This window comes from Tachysurus fulvidraco, chromosome 4, assembly GCF_022655615.1.
Source record: "Tachysurus fulvidraco isolate hzauxx_2018 chromosome 4, HZAU_PFXX_2.0, whole genome shotgun sequence".
Classification (NCBI taxonomy): Eukaryota; Metazoa; Chordata; class Actinopteri; order Siluriformes; family Bagridae; genus Tachysurus; species Tachysurus fulvidraco.
Window position 1 is genome coordinate 21,719,332 of NC_062521.1, and position 19,377 is coordinate 21,738,708.

The 19,377-nt window shown below is 38.7% G+C and overlaps 1 protein-coding gene across 2 annotated transcripts in view; it reads right to left on the reverse strand.

The window, feature by feature from the left end:
- Window positions 1–1,733: 1,733 nt before the first annotated feature.
- The window catches only part of prim2 (DNA primase subunit 2), a 61,603-nt gene continuing 43,959 nt past the window's right edge, over window positions 1,734–19,377 (reverse strand). For both annotated transcript variants that reach the window (XM_047812941.1, XM_027175107.2), the window contains 4 exons: window positions 12,952–13,078; window positions 12,258–12,340; window positions 5,874–5,942; window positions 1,734–2,107 (listed from right to left, as the gene is read on the reverse strand). In XM_047812941.1, coding sequence (XP_047668897.1) covers window positions 1,883–2,107; window positions 5,874–5,942; window positions 12,258–12,340; window positions 12,952–13,078 — 504 coding nt within the window. In that variant the 3' untranslated portion in view covers window positions 1,734–1,882. The remainder of the gene's footprint in view (window positions 2,108–5,873; window positions 5,943–12,257; window positions 12,341–12,951; window positions 13,079–19,377) is intronic.

A 19,377-nucleotide genomic window follows, 5' to 3' on the forward strand; every position in this document is an offset into this window, starting at 1 on the left:
AGCAGGGGGCAAAGCTTTTTCTTACAGAGCCTCACAATTATAGAACAGGAACTCGGAACACTGGGACACCTACATTTACATTATTTACTGTCCAGTGTCACCCAAATGAGGATGGGTTTCCTTCTGAGCCTGGTTCCTTTCAGGGTTTCTTCTTCATATCATCTCAGGGAGTTTTTCCTTGTTGCCGTTGCCTCCGGCTTGCTCATTAGGGATAGGGATAAGATATATAGTATTTTAAATTAATATTTTTAAATTCATTTTAAACTTTAAATGTATGTATTTATTTGTATTCTTATTTTTTTCCATTTCTTCTTCTTATTATATATAATTGTTTCTTCTTTTTTCTATACTTCTTTATAGCTAAGTTGAAGCCTCAGGATCTCTAAATGACATTGGACCTGCAAAGCATGGCGATCCATCTAGCAACAGTGCTTTCTTTGTATGCATTTTTCCTCTGATTGACAAAACCTACACTCTGTAAGGTGTCGTTTAGAGAGCATGGCTCGACGACCCTGTATTCGGATTTGCATCTTCGTAACATCAGCAAAAATGTGCTTCACCCAAACATTGTACATAAGACTTGTCATGCTTCGGTGGAAGAACAGTTCATCATGATTATATGTGCACACGACATACAGTTTTATCCAAACTTCCATCTGTAAGCGTTTTAAGAAATTTGACATTTCGCATGCTCCTTAATCACCCTATTATCCACGTTTGACATCACACACAGCCATGAAGATGGGGTCAATCTTAGTCATATGATTCATTTGTGTTACAAAATAGTTATGAGTTAATTTTATGAGTTTTTTATTTTATGAGATTAAGTGTATTCCTTAGCATAAAACTTTGAACACAGAAATGCTATTGTACGTGGTTGATATGATTTTTTTTATTTCAGATAAGTGACCAGCAACAGTTTAAATAAATAAACCCACAAAGGAAAAAGTTCAGTGTGGGTAGATACAGTCTGAATACATTACAGTCCCACTTTCTTATTTTCTACTGGATCCCGATGCCGAGGTTTGTGAAGACTCAGACAAAAGTTCACCTAGACAAGGTTTATCTTCTACATCCAGTGTCCTTTCCTTCAGTCAATTGGCTTTTCCCCCAGATGAATTTGATTTGTTTGGTCATTTTTAGAGGTCTCCTGCAGCAAAGAGTCTAAAATAATAAGTGGTATAGCTAAAGCGTAAATGTTAGAACCACTGCATATCCTGTATTACGTTGATCACAGCACCAACAAAAAGCCACCTGAAGCATGGATTATAGTCTGTATGTCTATCTGCTTGCTTAAAACAATGATATTAAATCTGTGCTTTATTTTTGTTGATTGTTTTGTGTAAAGGTTCAACAAATGAATTAATGAATGAATGAAGGCTAATTTTATGGACTAAACCATTTTGGTTTGGTTTTAGATTTCCCTTTTCATCACTTTCTAGTTTTGTAATTCAGTTAATTAAGAAGCACAAAATGGCATCTTTTATAGAACTAATGTGGTTAGTATTACTACTTTATTAGTACTAATACTTTACTAGGTATTGTGTGTTTGCTCGAAAGTATTTCAACACAGACCTACATTTGAATACGTATCTTGTTTCCATTTAAATGGATGGATATGAATCCAACACAAAGTGATATGAATAAAAACAAAACAAATAAAGTTAAAGTGCAAATAGATTAGAAAGGTTTTGGAGTAGTGTCTAGATCAAATAAAAACAGTTTAGTCTTCATTATTAAAATTTTATTTTATTTTTAATGAACCCAGAAAACATGAAATATTGTTACTACCAATAATTACCATATAAACAACAGATATTATGACAACTGAAAAATCGTGACAAATTTCAGCATTCCAGTCAGATTTGTTTGACTGTATGCTTTACTCATCAATGAAGTATGACTCTAAATCCCCAATATCATCCACAGCTTGAGTGGAGCTGCTCTTACGTGATGGAGGGACACTGGGAACATTACTGGCCGTATTTTCCTGTCCCCTTTGAGGCATCTCTGCTTCTTTCTTGACCTCTTTTCCTCCACTGAGAAGCCTCTGACTCTCAATGAAGTACTGGTTTGGGTGATTCAGAGAAAATCCAGCATCGTCAATCTGTAAGGAGGAATCAGAACATTTGGAAAGTTTCACAAGCTTGTGTTGGCACTTTACACAGTAAGAGAGGATATTGAGATTAGAGCAATGTTGTTTATGGAAATGAACTTCTTTTGCAAAGTGAAAAAGACATGCTCTGCCCTCCTTTCTACCTCTCTACAAGCCTGATGTAGCTTTGAAGTTACACCAAACATTCCCACTGTGCTGCCTTGTCAGGAGATTGGAGTTCTTTTCCATTGTTTAAAGTAAAGGGAAGTAGACAGTTTAACTGTATGTGAACTGTTGGGAACATCACCAGAGCCCTGTACATTTTCTAGTCTTCCAGAAATGAATCAGATCTGAAGTCTTCTTGCCCTCAGAGAGGAGAAAACCCAGGTCAACGATGTTGTTTGAGAGCACAACTGAGCGATCCCTCACATACAGATCCTTTCGAGTCTTAAGACATTAGAGCAAGGTTTCCAAAAACATTGTTCATGCTAGCACTGCAATCTCAATGGTATTACATTGCTGCAGTTGTGGAAGGTTCAGAGCCACAGCTGTCTGTAGTCAGGGGTCAAGGGAGCAAAACTGGTTGTGCTCTCGGTCAATGATGATGAGTGGGTGTGATCGTGTATGCAGAAGACGGCAGATGTCACTGTCCTGTTTTAAAAGAGCGGAGGTTAACTTTAAAAGTCATGGAGGAAGCATGTCATAGCCTTCACCCTCTATGACTGATACTCCTTGATATGTACGATATGTTATATGACTATTAGTAGGATAAGCTTTGGAGGACAAAACAAGAAGAAACGAAAGCTGTACTTTAAAAAGTAGCAATGCTTATATATTTGTACTGAAATGAAACCTGCTATATGGTGGCACTTAAAAAAAAAAATCAATAAATTGTCAATATTCACTTAAAATATGGAGCTGTACTTTAGGCAAATAATTTTAGCTGGAATTCAGTAAAATGCTGGGAATCTTTGCATTAGAGTGAAATGTACCATCAGAGTGCTGAATAAAAAAATAAAAAAAATAAATAAAATTGAAATAAATAAAATTGAAGCATAATGCTGTATCGATCCAGCAAGTTTGGAGTGAGGTCATGTTCCACCTTGCTTTGAAGCAAGGAGGGGAACTGCAATGCTGCCAAAACTCCTTGCTGCCTTTTCATTACTCTCTCCAGCACTTGATTTATTGCCCTTGTGTAAATATTTCACCGATGAAGTATTACATTTTGACCTTTAATAAACGCCGGCGGGGCGGGAGGAATGGTGGCGAACTATCCGTTCTAACTCGTGGCGGTGGGAGCAGGTGGGACATATGGCGGTGATTAAAGTCCCACCACGTGGCCTAACAAGCGTGTCTTTATGCCTCTGATGACTCCTGCATATCAAATCAGACAGTGGGTGGAAGGGGGCAGGGAATCTATTCATGCGTCAATAAGTATGCTTTATCGTGCACATTAATGTCAGTGATGTCTTTTCATACAAGCGACTTAAAATATGACTCCTGACTTTCAGATATATGCGCGTTTCACTGTCTGTGGAAACAGACAGCTCATCATTCAAGCCCCGTTAGGCTGTTCATCAGGAGGGCTGGCTTTTCATTTAGGGGAAAGACGAGTTGTTCACACTGTTTGTCTATTAGTCATCCGCTGCTAAACAGGACCTGTGGTTCACAGAGGCACTGCTGTTTTCATTGTAATCCATTATAAGCAGTTCAATCTAATCACGGACACTGAGCGCTTTAAATCTATCCACGAACACGGTGCACGGTGAATCTCTTCCATCAAGAGGGATTTGGGGCCACAGATCAGGGCTTTTTAAAACACATTAAAATTAAAGTGCAGAAAATGTGAATCACATCACAGGAGTGAGTTATGATTACATTTCCTCCAGCTAGGGCACAGAGACCCCAAACCTTTCCACACTACCTTCATGTACTCCTTGGATGGTGCCACCAATCATCAACGACACTTGATGTAGACTGCTAATTGGGCCACATACTTTTTTTATACAACAGTGCTGTTGAATTCTCAGTTGGTCACAATGTGGTCATTTCCTTTAATAGCACAGCTGTAGGGCAAATCGCAGGCATACTGTATATTAATGCCGTTTAAAAAACATTGCGTTTCTATAGTAACAGTTTGTCGGCTGGTCTCTTGTAATTTAAATCTGTGGACGTTCCTCAATAAATGTAATTATTAACAACAACAACAAATAAAAAGCAATACGTGTCTTTTTATACTAATCAGCCAGTGTAATAACTGACCATTTTCTATATGAGTAATAAACAACTGTTTGCCATAAGAGAAATAATGAGGAGAAGCTGTTTCCTGCAGGCCATTCAGGCCCTCAACCAGGAAAAACACTTAGAACCAGGACTGTTCTGGACTTGTCTACTCAACACACCCTTTATTCATTGTAATAACTATTCTAACACTAATCTGCATTGTTAATTGTCCCCCATTCACCTTCTCCCCTCTCACGTGTTTGGACAATTCTGTTGTTAGTATATTTTTATTCTTTATTATATTCCTTTTTTTATTCTTATTGATTCTCTTTTTTATTACACTACAGTCGATAAAGCACGTCACTGCATGTGAATAAAATACAATAAAATAAAATTTGTATTTGAAAATCAAACCCGGGGTAATAAATGTTCCACGCTGCATTTCATTTTTGTTTAGCAGCATGTGTATCGCATTCATTCCTTACATACAGTACAGTGTTGTTGCTGTACATGAATCAGATACACAAATACACAGCTTATACACCTTTTATCCATTTCAGGAAGTGATTTATTTTCCCCCAGTTTACCCTGAAAAGTCTCTGGCTTGCACACTGATGAGTTGTTTAACCTTTTGGCACTATACCCAGGATATTTTCCTTCATCCCAAAGCCTCAAACACTTCTTACGTGACAGTAATGATGAGTATTTGAAAGGTTTAGCTCTCGCTTTCGGATCAAAGATTTTCTCCTTTTCACTCAAATTAACTTGTCACCAAGCCGTTCGCTCAGCTCAGGTATCTGCGCTTATTTTCATCCATAACCTGTCAACATGGGGCCTGCCTTCTGAGTGGAGGGACAGGACACCGCTAATCCTGACTGACACGGTTTGGAAACTTTTCTCTGTGTGTGTTTTGTGTGTGTGTTGGTGGGTGTTTGGAATTGTGTCGCATCAACACGGTCTATACAGCATTATGTCTAAATACCATGAGCACAGCAGGGGCTGAAACACCACCAGAAATCAGCACACAGTGAAATGTTTACTCATTCATTTGCTTTCCCACTGGCTCTGACCCACAAATCTGCAGCTTTCAAGCCTCGCTTTATAGTACGCATTACTGAACTCTGGGAAAAACAAAACAAAACAAAAACTCGTCAACAGCTGCTTCTCATAAAATAAAGACGACCCACCAATTTTAGCATCCAGGCCAATTTTGCTCTTGGGTAGTTAGCAATTTTGCCCTTCCGGGCAACAATAGAATATGAATCATTTAAAACAATCTTTTTTCAGTTGTGACCCAAACTGCATGTCAAAAGGTCTGATGCTAAAACACATTAGCGCAAATAAAATAAATAAATAAATGAATAAATAAATAAATCCTAAATGGAATTCAATCCTAAGTGCTCTGATAATCCCATGAAAATAAAGCGGCAGTGAAAGATAATGATGGATGTGATTACGGTGGCCGGACTCGGTGGAACCGCTGTGGATGGATTACAGGGTTGTCACGGAGGCGGCGAAAAACAGAAAGAGGGTCAGAATCAAAAGGCAAGCTTACATTGTGTGTCAGTTCAAAGTACTTCTGGCATGCCAGCTGATAGTGCATTCCCTTGACAAGGTCCAAAATCTGTAACACAGAGAGAGAGAGAGAGAGAGAGAGAGAGAGAGAGAGAGAGAGAGAGAGAGAGAGAGAGAGAGAGAGAGAGAGAGAGATGGAGGGAGAGAGAAAAAGGAAGAGAGAACAAAAAGATCAACCGTTAAACGCTCCATTGCTTTTAATTTGCACTTTGACATGAAGGCCATGTTTTGCAATGTACAGTTAATTCCTAACAAAATGACAACCTCAAAACTCGAAGCTGAACTCTGCATAATTATAAAGAATTCAACCAAATGAATTTAAAGCCAAAACGAGAATTTGTGATTAATGTTTAATGCTGCGTCTGACATCCTTACAGTCTTCCCTGAGCTCGTGTTGTTGAATTCAGTGCATTCCAGCTGAGCAAGATATCGACACATGCTGAAGTGTATTACACATGGCATCACAGCATGAAGTGTGAGAAGTGTGACAGATGGTGGAAAGAGTTCACTTAAAACCCCGCATCCAGCTCTTATCTCATATCAGAGAGGAGAACTGTAGGGCCGGTCGGGTTGGGTTCAGTTTGACGACTCGATCGCCTATAAAACAAGTTAAAGCTGAGGTTTGGCGTAGAAATGATTTTTTTCCCCAGGACAGAGTCAATCATTCTCAATTCTTCAGAATCAGGTGCAGTTCTAGTAGAAGAACTGATCATGTGATAAGGTTCTGGAGGATGTGGATCTGAAGAGAATATAGGAGTAACTTTAGCTAGATAATTAGCTTGGGATACCAAGAAAAAGAAAAGAGAATATTAAAAATCCAGCATTATAGCCACATAAACAGAGGCTGCTTCGTATTGTTTTCTGCCCAAAGAGACAAAAAAGTTGGAGGATTCAGGTCAAAATCCACCTGCAGTACGTTGGACTTAAAATTAACACGATCCGAGTGGTGACACGTCTGCCAGATGAACTTTGGAAAGGAAAAAAGACAGAAAGAAAGAAAAGAAAAGGAAAAAAAGGAGTCTCTGCCAGTACAGTATATACAGTACTGGCACCACTGTGGTTGTTGCATGCATCTTGAGATCATCAAGATAAAAATAACACAAGCACATATGTACATTGTCACAGCACGTCTGCATTCAACCAGATGCAACAATTAAATGTTGATGCCATTCAAACACATGCCAGCAAATCCCTTCCCAATACATCATAGCACACATGGTCCATGAAGTCCAAGGTTGGTGACTTTAAGAAGATTCAAACTGACAGCAAATTTTCAGAAAATTTTTTTGGTGCAGTTGCATAAAACAACTGTCATGATTCAGCTCGGACTTTGGCCACGTGCAGTTTTGTTTATGTTTCTCATCACGTGTCTGCCCCGCCTTCGTCTGCTCCTTCCTGTCACCACACCTGCTCCTCATTGTGTCATGATTGTCTCGTGTATTTAATTGTGCCGCGTTGCCTTGTGCAGCGCGGAATCTACTGTTGTCCTGTCTTGTCTTCAGTCTGTGTCATGTTTTGTGTTCCCTTTGTTATTAAACCCTGTTTTGTTTTGCTATCCTGCGTCTGGGTTCGCTTCCTGCCCCGCGTCATGACAACAACACTGAGTGAATGAATATTTTTATAAAAAGAAGGTTGGTAATAAAAGTGCACTGATGTTCATTTAGAAACAGTTGTACGAAATTTGAAACATTTACCTTTATGGCATTTGGCAGACACCCTTATCCAGAGTGACTTACAACTGAATAACTGAGGGTTAAGGGCCTTGCTCAGGGGCCCAGAAGTGGCAGCTTGGTGGACCTGGGGTTTGAACCCATGACCTTCCGATCAGTAGCCCAACACCTTAACCACTGAGCCACTGAATTTACATATACATATACATATAAGTGAACCATGAACCATAAGCTGAGTGAACCATGAGCTGATTTGTATGATACTGGAAAGATAGCATGTAAATAAGTTTGACATAGACATTTTCTGTTCTCTCTAATCAGAGGCGTGCAGCTCCGAGTTATAAGTTTATTCTACTTGAAACTGTTACTTAGAAACTCAGGATGGTCTCCATAACATGGTGGCTAATAGCATCAACGACAAACATAGAAGCACCTCTTGGTTTTAAATCACTTCTACTGAACACACTCGTATTTAATGGCCATGTTTGGATTTTCTTACTTCTAAGACAGATTAAGCGTTTGAAGGTGTGTCTTAAAATTTCACTAACACTAAACATATAGTGATCAGATAATAAGGGATAATATAATAGGCCAAATAGAAAATGTTCCACCTCAGAATGTTTAACATATGCACAGTGTTTGACTAGAAATCACAACAATACTTCATCAAATTTATTAATTACATATCCTTACAATTTTTTTTCTTCTTCCTTCCTCCTGTGAGCTATAAATAGCATGTGGGATTCTCAAGTCCTTCAGCACATCCAGAGGTGAGAGTCACACCGTGTTGGGTGCTCACTGACAGAGTGAGAGAGAGGTTAATTCTGAGCCCCGCACTACTTCGCACCGGCTGGCGTCTGCTCCTTTTGGCCTCTGGTGTCACTTTGGCACCAGACAGGGTGACGGAGACGGCTGCTGTTCGGCATTTTAATCACCACTCTCACATTTGCTGCAGTATTTAATTATCCAGCGCACTGGGCTGAGTGCTGCAGTGTGAGCTTGTGGCCTCGAATCCACAGGTCTCGGACTCTCGGAACAGCCTCAGACTACGAGGGCCTGCTCGGGTCATTGAACTAATAGTGAATTTAATTTGACGGCAAGCGTGCAGCCTATGGGCTAAATTGTCAAACTAGGTTAGCGCTCTGCTCCCTGGTCTCCCTCAGCCTCACTGCAAGATGGCTTGGACAAACTGGCTAGTATACGTTTACCAAAGAAAAGTGCACGATTCCTTTAGACACTGGTATCTGAGATACTTGTGAAATGGTGAGAATTTTCCTTCCTTTCCTGGATAAAAAGCCTCTCTAGTGTTGAACATGTTTAGAGCCACTATTAGTTGTAGGATGAAGAACACGGCGGGTGGGAAAATCAGTAGCATGTGGTGCCATAACCTGCTGCACTACATACACAGGCTGAGGCACAACCTGGCTAACAACAAAACATTGTTTGTTTGTTTGTTTTTCTCTATTAGTTGGCTTAATTAGAGCATAAAGCTCACAGGTGATGTGTTTAAAATCAGAATCCCACCAGACTGCGCTCTCTGGTTGTGTGGGACGTCATACCTTCTCTCCCCTGTCAATCACAACAACCCTAGCCAATCATTTGTGGGGCATTTATGAGTCCATATATATGGAAGAGTGCAGACAGAACCTTCCTCCAAGATGTGATTTTTTGAAATGCTTCAAGTGAGCAAAATAAAGTTTGGTGCAAACCTGTCATATCTCCCACTTTGTGGGTAAACATATGAACAGAAAATAAAGATTTAAACCCAGTTAGTCCTCAGGTAAAATCTTTTCTGTGCCATATGTGGACAGAAAACTAAACCCCACAGCTAAAACATTGACTAACATCATGCTGAGTTATTGTCACAGGCACAAAAACACATTGTGCAACATTGGAAACTTTTTTGAAATGGATAAAGATCTGAAACTCTTTCTTGTCCCTTAGTGCTGCCTGATTATCTAGTCTAGCCTTGCTTACCACTTTTTAGCCTGGTCAGTTAGATCTCCCAGAAACCTAACCATGAGACTGAACAGCACACTCCTGGCTTTACGTGCCAATGGGCTAGCTAATAAACTTATGATTTGTTCACCACTATACAAACCATGCAATTCCTTTCATTCCCAATATTAAATGAGTATAGGTTAGCAAAGCCAGACTAGTCCTCTGCATAACACTGAACTAAACATCACCTTATATAAACACTAAACTTCTAAGCTTTCACAATAAGATGATATAGAGAGACTTGAACAAACTTTCTTCATGGCACTATGAATATATATTTTTAAGACCGAGCTTTAATAGACTAATTTTCATCAGTCCATTAAATACACTGGTGTCTGAGGCCCATAACTACATCAGAACATTCCAGTAATAATCAGTGACCTCAGTTCATTGCTTATGCGCTATAACATAATTTCAGGTCTTAAAAGCTGCCAAATGTGTGCTTTAAATCACTGGGTTTTAAAGAGTGGGTCATAGAGAATTAAAAACGGCTGAATGAAATTACCCTTCATTACAGAGACCTACTGACCAGGAAGTGGAGGCTTGCCAAGTGATATTCGGAATCTCAAATGAGCAAACTACATGCTATTTCCTATATGGTATACACAATGTGCTTGAGTGCCTGATTTGTGTCATGCAGTAACGTGATATTTATGTTTTTTGTTAAGTGGCATGCTGTTTTGGCTAGATGTCTCTGCCATTTAGCAAAGCGAATAGCTTAGAGGCCACTGGCCACTCGACCACTTACACCACGCTGAGCAGATTGTATCAGTATATCATTTAATCAATGCATTTGTAGTTGATTTCAGGCATTGCTAAATATTAGCTTTAAACTCAATAATAATAATAATAATAATAATAATAATAATAAAAACATTTTATTTCTGTTTTTTAATTGGTTTCAATTTATTTAATTTAATATGGGAATATTTTTTGTTAATTTATTTTTTCAGTTTACAGAATAAACTGTATTTATATTCTTTAAATTAATCTATATTACAGTAGATAAACCCCTGTTTCTATTAAAATATCACTTGAACTGAAATCAGAGCATCAGAATATATAACATAAAAATATAATTCTATAGATCGACCCCACTACTTTTTTTTTTCTTCCAAGTTTTCAAACCAAAGCATAATTAAACTTGGAATGTGATTAATAATGCTGTTCATTTCTTGTGTTCTCCTGTGACACTCAGCGCAGACGTGTTCAGAAACATTTCACGGTTCCAGCGGGGGACATGAGACAAGCGATTTATAATCACTGTTCATGCCAAGTATCAAGAGGGGGTACAACGCCGAAGGACTTCTCCACTACAGGGTTTGCTACACCACTCGACAACACTGGATCCTGCTCAATATGCAGCACGTGACAAAACCGATGGAAAAAAAAAATCACTGCTAGAAAAGATTCAGATGTAATAAAATAAGAATATATTATTTTTTTATATTATTCTTTACATTAACCTTTTGTTCTATGTTTATGTTCTGTAAAGCTGCTTTGAGACATTGTCAATTGTAAAAAGCGCTATACAAATAAACTTGAATTGAATATATAAAATTCTAACTATAAAATAATGGAATTAATTACTTTGTATGATCAACCATGTTGTTGATTATAGATTATAGATTTTGAGTCTTGGTGATTACTGTTATTGCTTGTTGTTTACGTCCAGGTTCTTTACACAACTACCTTATATTTATTTGAATATACAGGATATAATGAGGTATTAGAAATAATGTAAAGTGCACATTCTTTTAGAACGTTTATGTTTATTCTAGTTGTGACCTATTGTAATGATTATCAATAATTATGTCAGTTCCTCAGTAATAATGATCAATAAATATCCGAAATAGACATCTAATACAGTACATATATCCATACAGATATCATTACCAAACATGCCCAGAGGTGTAGCACAGTTAATGAAGACTGCACCATTCATTTAAAGTTTATGGATTTATGGGACTGTTTTTTACGTTGTTATAAACTGTTGTTTATATTGTCATGGCAACAGCCTGACGCATTTACTAAGGTAGAAATAAGATGCTATAAACCAATCAAATGACTAATTAACGCATTGTGTCTGACTGCTCCTAGTTAATATTGGTAAACAGTGTCTGGTGACTTCCTTTAGAATTTCCATTCCGTCGTGTGATGCAGCACTAAACATGGTACCATTTCACGTTCATTTATTTGCAACTCTGAATCACACAACAAAAGCTATTTAAATGGCAAACACTAACACATGAGGCATTTTTAAAGTCCATTCAGCTGCTAAACTTATTTTATATGACTTGGGTGACAGTAATAAAACTGCCAGGAAACACGTGAACGTTTGGTCAACATCTTGTTCCTACCAGCAAAATGAGTCAAGATAGAGTGACGCTTTCTTGTTTACAGTTACAAGAGCCAAGTTCGTTTCACTGCTCTTATAAAATCAAGTCCTTGTGAAGAAGCTTTTCGGCTGCAGAACAATCGCACGTGCGTAACCTAGTGCATTATTTTCGGTTGAACAAACAGCAGCAAATGACATCGAGCTCAGCTTTAAAGCTGTTGGAGGAGTCGTATAGAGGAGAGCCGCTTTTATCCTGTGTCTAATGTCTTAATATGACACAGGTGGCTGTGCGTGTGCGCGTGTGTGCACGTGCGTGTGTGCGTGCGCATGTGTGTGATTGTGTGTGTGTGCCCACCTGCATGATCCCACCAGGAGAGAGTTTATATGACTGCAGCTTTTGCTTCAGCAGCTCTGGGTCACTGTGGCGGAATGGACATCCTGAGAGGAGAACATGAGAATGACAGGAGAAATACAAACATTAGATCAGCTGAGATTAGAACAGTTTATAGCACAGTGTCGTTTAAATCCATATTCGGATAGGTCAGCTTGGGATTAGTTGTATATAACACCAGCTCTGACTACAGTAGTGAAGTCACTGGTTTATTTACATTTACGGCAAAATTGCTCTTCAAAGAGGTGTTACTTAAAGAGAAATGTGTAATTACTGTATATCGCGGTGAATTTTTCTGTAAGCAAATGTTTATTTAACATTTATGGAAGGAGTCTCAAGTGTCTGTGCTGAGTTTTCTGTTTCTCTTTCGATCTAAATCCTTCGTTGATAAGTTAAGTGCTGCGGTATATAAGAGGAAGCCACGCCACCAGGTCATTTTTTTATTTTCTTATGCCTGTACGGCTCTTGTCTTTTATTCATTATATAAGTAATTCTGTAATTATTATTCTGGTCATTCTGGTTTGCAGTATGAGACTTAATTAATTATCAATTTTCCATCTTTCTTTTTTTTTCTTCAGGACATTATCCGTTTTTATTTTCAGGTCATTACATACATCTCCCCCCAACAGAGCGTTGTATTTAAAAGAACTCTGCTCACCGTGGTAGTCGCCTTGGCTGGGTGGATTGGATAAAATCACTTTCATGCAGCTGTAGGGCGTGTAGTCTGTTCTCTTGCCTTCCTTCCCAAACATGTGCCGGATGCTGTAGGCATATGCTTTGTCAAACTGAGGAGCAAATGAGAGAGAGAGAGAGAGAGAGAGAGAGAGAGAATCGTGTCAGATGGAGAACAGAACATACGTGAACATTGAGAGGGTCATGGGAGAAGAGTTGTGGGCCATAAGCGAGGAAGCTGGGGGTGAAAGAGACACAGTCGTCCATCAATTGGATCGTGGCAGAGGGCTTTCCACTATGAAATATAGAGCTATTAGCAGAGACCTGCTGCAGCGGTGCTGCCAAACTACAGATAGCTACGACTGGATTATGGATCATGTGTCCACTCTCTCGCACATGTCTCTATTCAGCCACCTTCAGGCGTACACGAATGCATCCAGTAACCAATCTTTTATATCCGGGGAAAATCAGAATATATTTCCTTGCAATAACTTTCCTTAACATTTTACCATATTTTCCTGAATAAGCCATTCCACTCGCCCCAGGAGCGCAAATATTTACATGATCTAGAAGGCACTTAATCAGGTAGGTTGGTCGGTCCCGATACTGAACAAGTGAGCTAAAATTAAATCTAACACCTCTCAAGAACTCTGCATTATTGTATGAAAGCGTTAGGGTTGAGTTTTATAGCACAGGCAGGCATTACAGGAATAAAACTGTTCCTCCGAGACATAAGGACACACTCACGTATGTAAGAAAAACAGTTCATGATTACTATTTCTGGCATATGTCAAGTCTGTAATCATGTGCTGTTCACTTCTGAACAATCGGTGATTGAGAAATCAATCCGCCTCGTTCATGTTTACACCGCTGTGGTATTTTACACGGGCTTCGAATGCGCCGTTGCTGACGTGTCAGGGAAAAGTGGATTAAAGAAATTACACCAAATTTGGGGTTGTTTCATTTAAAATGACTTTCATTATAAGTTTTCTTGAAGGTACAGACTAAGTTACAAATAAATCATTTCTGTATTTTATGTCATCTGTTGGAGGTGGCGGCGGCGGTGATCTTGGTTGGACAAAAATAAAAACTAATCTACTTTATGTCTGTTAACTGGAAGCAAGATGATGTGAATGCCAGATATTGAGCCTTAACTTCTTCACCCACTTATCATGTAGTATGTTTTGTTTACATTATTACACCTCTGTTTGGACGAAATCCATACATTTTATACAGACTAGTTTGTACATTTTACATTGTTCCATATTCAGGAATTAAAACCAAGCTTTATTTAGTCATGGTTTTTCGTCATTAATATTTTGTAGACTTTCAAACTGAATCAAATTGTAACAAAGCCAGCATTGTGAATCGCATCAAATGGTCAAAATGTATTGGATAGACCCATGATGTCATGTTTCTTTTCTATACTATACCACAACCAGGGACCTTGAACGACAATGATGATATTAAGGTTAATGGAAAAAGTCCAAGATTTTCGAAACTTTTCCAGATCTGGAGAATAACATGCCATTTTCCATTAATTTTTAGGACTGCAAATTCTGTTAGAAAAAGTAATGATAATAATATACCAGGGTGACTCATAGCCATGCAAGTCTTTAGAGGTTTAAATCAGAGAAGTAAGTTATAAAAAGGTGCAGACACGATAAAAGTAATCATTACTGCATTCTAGATAAGAAATGTGATGGCAGTGATTGTGAGACATCACCCTCACAAGGTTATTATAGTGCCAATCAAAACCTTGATGTAAAAAAAATAAACCTACCTTTATACGCATTTGGGTTTTATTTCATGGCTAAAAGAAAACTTTAATGTGTGCACTGCCTGACTTGAGAGATATTGCATATGCTTAAGAAACCATTACAGTGTTAGCATTCGACAAGGGTCACTGCACTCAATCTCAGCGCTGAACTCAATAAACCAATCACATACATTCAGAGAACCGTCCAAACTGAAAAATCCAGCCTCCATCTGCTAGTTGTCAGACTTGCAAGTGAGTGTTCTTCATTTCCCGGCACTCAGAAGCCATTAGAAGTACAATAAAACCCGTAAACTAGGCAAGGTGACTTCAAGCGGAGTGGCTTTAAAGAGGCAATAAAATCAACCTATCTGTATTAATAGGTCTTCGATAGCTGATGGATAGTTGAAGTCTCTTGTTTGAAAATCCTAAGAAGAGGTCTGCCAAATGAAGTAAATGTAGCTGAGAAGTATTGTGAAAGCTGAATGTGTGACTTGGATACTTTTTGTGTAGCTCAGGTCGAGGCTTAGGAGCATAAGAAGATTAAAGCATGCAGCAGCACAAAAAGGGAAAGAAAAAGACCAAATTATAGCAAGTGGAATTTTCCTAAGCCAGCATATAAGCACACATTCACATAAGGATGTGGTCTGTCTCCTTCCCTGTCTGCTGGGCTCATTAAAACAGAAACTAACTGATGTATTAACATCAACAACCGCCCCTTTAACATAATGTATGCAAATGCGCATCGGTGTCATTACATACGTATTCCGAGCGGAAGCTTGGAAAATTCCGGAATGAAATAAATCGGTGAGGTAATTGGTCATGAATTGCCATGTAAGTCGTGTAAAAAGACTCCTGGCACTAGCAGCTCTGAATCAGCGGCAGGCCGGGAGACGCTTGTGTGACAGCAGGATTGGGTGCATCTGAGAGCTAGCATCTGTTTTAACAATCTGTCAAATTCACTAGGAGGAGATGTAACCATTTCATGCAATTCAGCTAATAAATAAATAAATAAAATAGCTTATATACACAGTATACACTCATTATACCAAAATGTATGTAGATTGTAATGTTAACAAATGTCTACCAACTACATATCTGCCAAATACATCAGGCTTATTCGAACAACATGGTAATTCATAAATTTCATTTTTCTTGGGGGTGGAGGAGAATAAACCACTAAAAATCCACTGCTTCCACTAAAAAAAGACTTGGTGCTATACAAGTAATTGGGTCAGAAAAACAGTAACTGTGCTCACTGCATTTATACTGTGACCTGTGGGACCGCAGCTAGGATTCAAGCCACCCGAGAAAATCACACACAACCCCAGTCAAACTCGCACCTACAAATAAATCAGATCATCCCCATTGTGCTCGTGTGTTCCTCGAATATATGCAGGAGGTCACATGACTGCCAACACACACAGTCCATTTTCAATAACCTGCCACCGAGGGTCTACACGTGTTAATGCTGTTAAGACTGAGCAAAGAAGGAGATGAGAAGTGAGGAAAAGGCCAGTGGGCATTTCATGAGAATTTGGTGGAACTCTTCGGAACACCTGGATGTTAGTATTTGTGCTGAAGATGCACTAAAAGGCAATCATGCTTCTCTCTAAAGCCTTCTACAACATCCTAGAGCTCTGAGCATTAAGCATGTAAGACCCTCTTACCAACAATTAAAGCAAAAAGCATGCAGACATTTATCTTCCTTCTCCTGCTTGTCATGTTGCCAGATCAGCCTTAGTGGTGCACTTTACTATAAATGGTAATGGTAGTAATGGGAGGATGAGTGTGATCGTTCATCATCATGCCCTTTCTATACTGCAAAACTGTCACCACGACACCCTGTCTATTGTTTACAAAGCTCTGATCTGGTTTGTAAAAGCTTTTTAAAATCTCTAAAGAGAGCTAAATTGTGAGAGATTTTGAGCTGCAGAAAGAAGAAATGTATAATTTTCAGCAGAAAGAAAATAGATTTATAGAGGTGGATCAATTCTAGGTGGATTATTGCTCTGAATCTCTGATTTCTATAGCCTAAATGATTCCTCCAATATAACCATTAGAAATTTCAGTAATCGTAATCATAGGGTAGTGGTGGCTTAAGCGGTGAAGACTCTGGTTTGTTGATTGGAGGAGTTGGAGTTCAAGCCACAGCAGTGCCAAGCTTCCAATGCTGGGCCCTTGAGCAAGGCCCTTATTTCAAAGAAATAAAAATATATTTTTTAAAAATTATAAATGGAAGATTCAGGCTTGTCAAAAAGTCATAAAATCACTTTTTAAAATGTAAAAACTTTTGATATAATGAGTTGTTTTACATGACAGAAAAACAAAATGTTTTGGTCTTGTGTAGGTCTTGTACAACAGTTCGATCTGGTCCACTAATCTGCACAACAAGAGTGTTCATATTAAGTCCAACCATACTTTGAGAATTTAATGTGCCTCATTGTATCGCTCTGCTTGTCTATTTTCCACTTAAAAATCCACTTCTTAGTTTGACACAGTTACTGTACTACAGTAACATGGAAACATGGAAAGTGATGCAATGTTCATGAATATTATGTCTGACTTAAATTATGAAAGCTCATTAGCTGACCATGAAAAGTAAGAAGAGAAGCCAATTTTACCAGCAGTGCCTTTAACAGGACTGTAATTGGGATTAAGCTATCCTGCTAACTGGCTGTCTATCACTGAGTAAGTGTGGCTTCTTCTAGATTAATTTCCATTCATAAGACAAAAATGAACAGAACATTTCACCATACTGTGTCCGAAATGTCAATTTTTTAAATTTCTCATATTCAGACAACAGCAATCCTGCTTGTGATATTGATTAAATATATTGCATGCTTACATGCTATGCATGTAAATGGTGAATCCTCCAGTTTATTGCCAGTTAATCATGGGGTCCCTCAAGGATCAGTTCTAAGACCTCTGCTTTTCTCAATATACATGCTTCCATTAGGGAACATCATTAGAAGACATGGAATTAGTTTCCACTGTTATGCTGACGACACACAGTTTTATATACATCTCATCAAAACCAGATGAAATAGCTAAATTGTCCAAATTAACTGAGTGCGCTAGAGAGATAAAAGACTGGATGAGCTGTAATTTTCTGTTGATAAACTCCAATAAGACAGAAACACTACTTATCGGTCCAAAAGCCAGTACACAGAAGCTCTCACAATTCAACTTCCATTTAGAGGGATGTACTGTTATTACTAGCTCAACAGTGAAAGACCTGGGTGTTATATTAGACAGCAACTTGTCTTTAGAAAATCATATCGCCCATACCACAAAAACAGCCTCCTTCCACCTTAGAAACATTGCCAAGCTGAGAAACATCCTGTCTGTATCTGATGCTGAGAAGCTAGTTCATGCATTCATGACCTCTAGACTGGACTATTGTAATGCATTACTAGGTGGATGTCCTGCATCTTTAATAAGTAGGTTAGTTAGTTCAAAATGCAGCTGCCAGAGTTCTCACAGGACAAGAAAGTATGACCATATAACCCCAATTTTATCATCTCTACACTGGCTACCTGTTAAGTTTAGAATTTATAACAAACTGCTGCTACTTACGTACAAGGCTCTTAATGGTTTAGCTCCCATGTATCTAACTAGTCTTCTAACACGTTACAATCCTTTAGATAAAAAATCTCACAACTCCTGGTAATTCCCAGAATACCCAAGTCTACTAAAGGCGGTAGAGCGTTTTCATATTTAGCTCCCAAACTTTGGAATAGTTTTCCTGATAGTGTTCGGGGCTCAGACACACTTTCTGAGTTTAAATGTAGATTAAAAACTCATCTCTTTAGTCAGGCGTACACATAATATGTCCCATAATATTGTAACATCAGAATTGCAAATATTATGAACAGCATCTACACTAATCCCTCACCACTGCTTCTCTCTTTCTACCCATCCCGAGGCACCCAGAAATTGTACCAGCTCCGATCGTCTTCCGTGCGACGAAGACTGAGATGAGGCCGACTCTGTGAGAATCCTGAGGCATCTAGAGGTCTATCAGCTCCAGTTAGACTCTGCGAACTAAAGAGATGTGAACTCCATGTGGTCTTTTACATCAATACAACATTTGTCAGACTGTATATTTATAATCACACCCTCCATTGTCACCCTTATGAGGATGAGGTTCCCCTTTGAGTCTGGTTCCTCTCAAGGTTTCTTCCTTCCATTCTAGGGAGTTTTTTTATATTAATCTTGATCATATTAACCTTTTACTCTATGTTTATGTTCTGTGAAGCTGCTTTGAGACAATGTCAATTGCAGAAAACGCTATACAATTAAACTTGAATTGAATCGAATGTGCACAAAGACTGCACTGCAAGGATGTGCCATTATGTTGTACCCTATTTTGAGGAAGATATTAAGCCATCGTATACTGGATTACAGAATACCCGTGTGACAGGCCCCAGTTTGTTAGATTGGGAAGCAGCATGTCTGAACAGGTGGTGAGAAGCACAGGAGCATCACAAAGGCCTGTTCTGTCTTCGTCCCTGTACACACTCTACACCTTGGATTTCCAATACAACACTGAGTCATGCCACTTGCAGGTTCTCTGATGACTCTGCCAGGGTAGCGTGTATTAAGAATGGGCAATATTCTTTGGTGTAATCAGCTGGATTGAGCAGCCTCCGG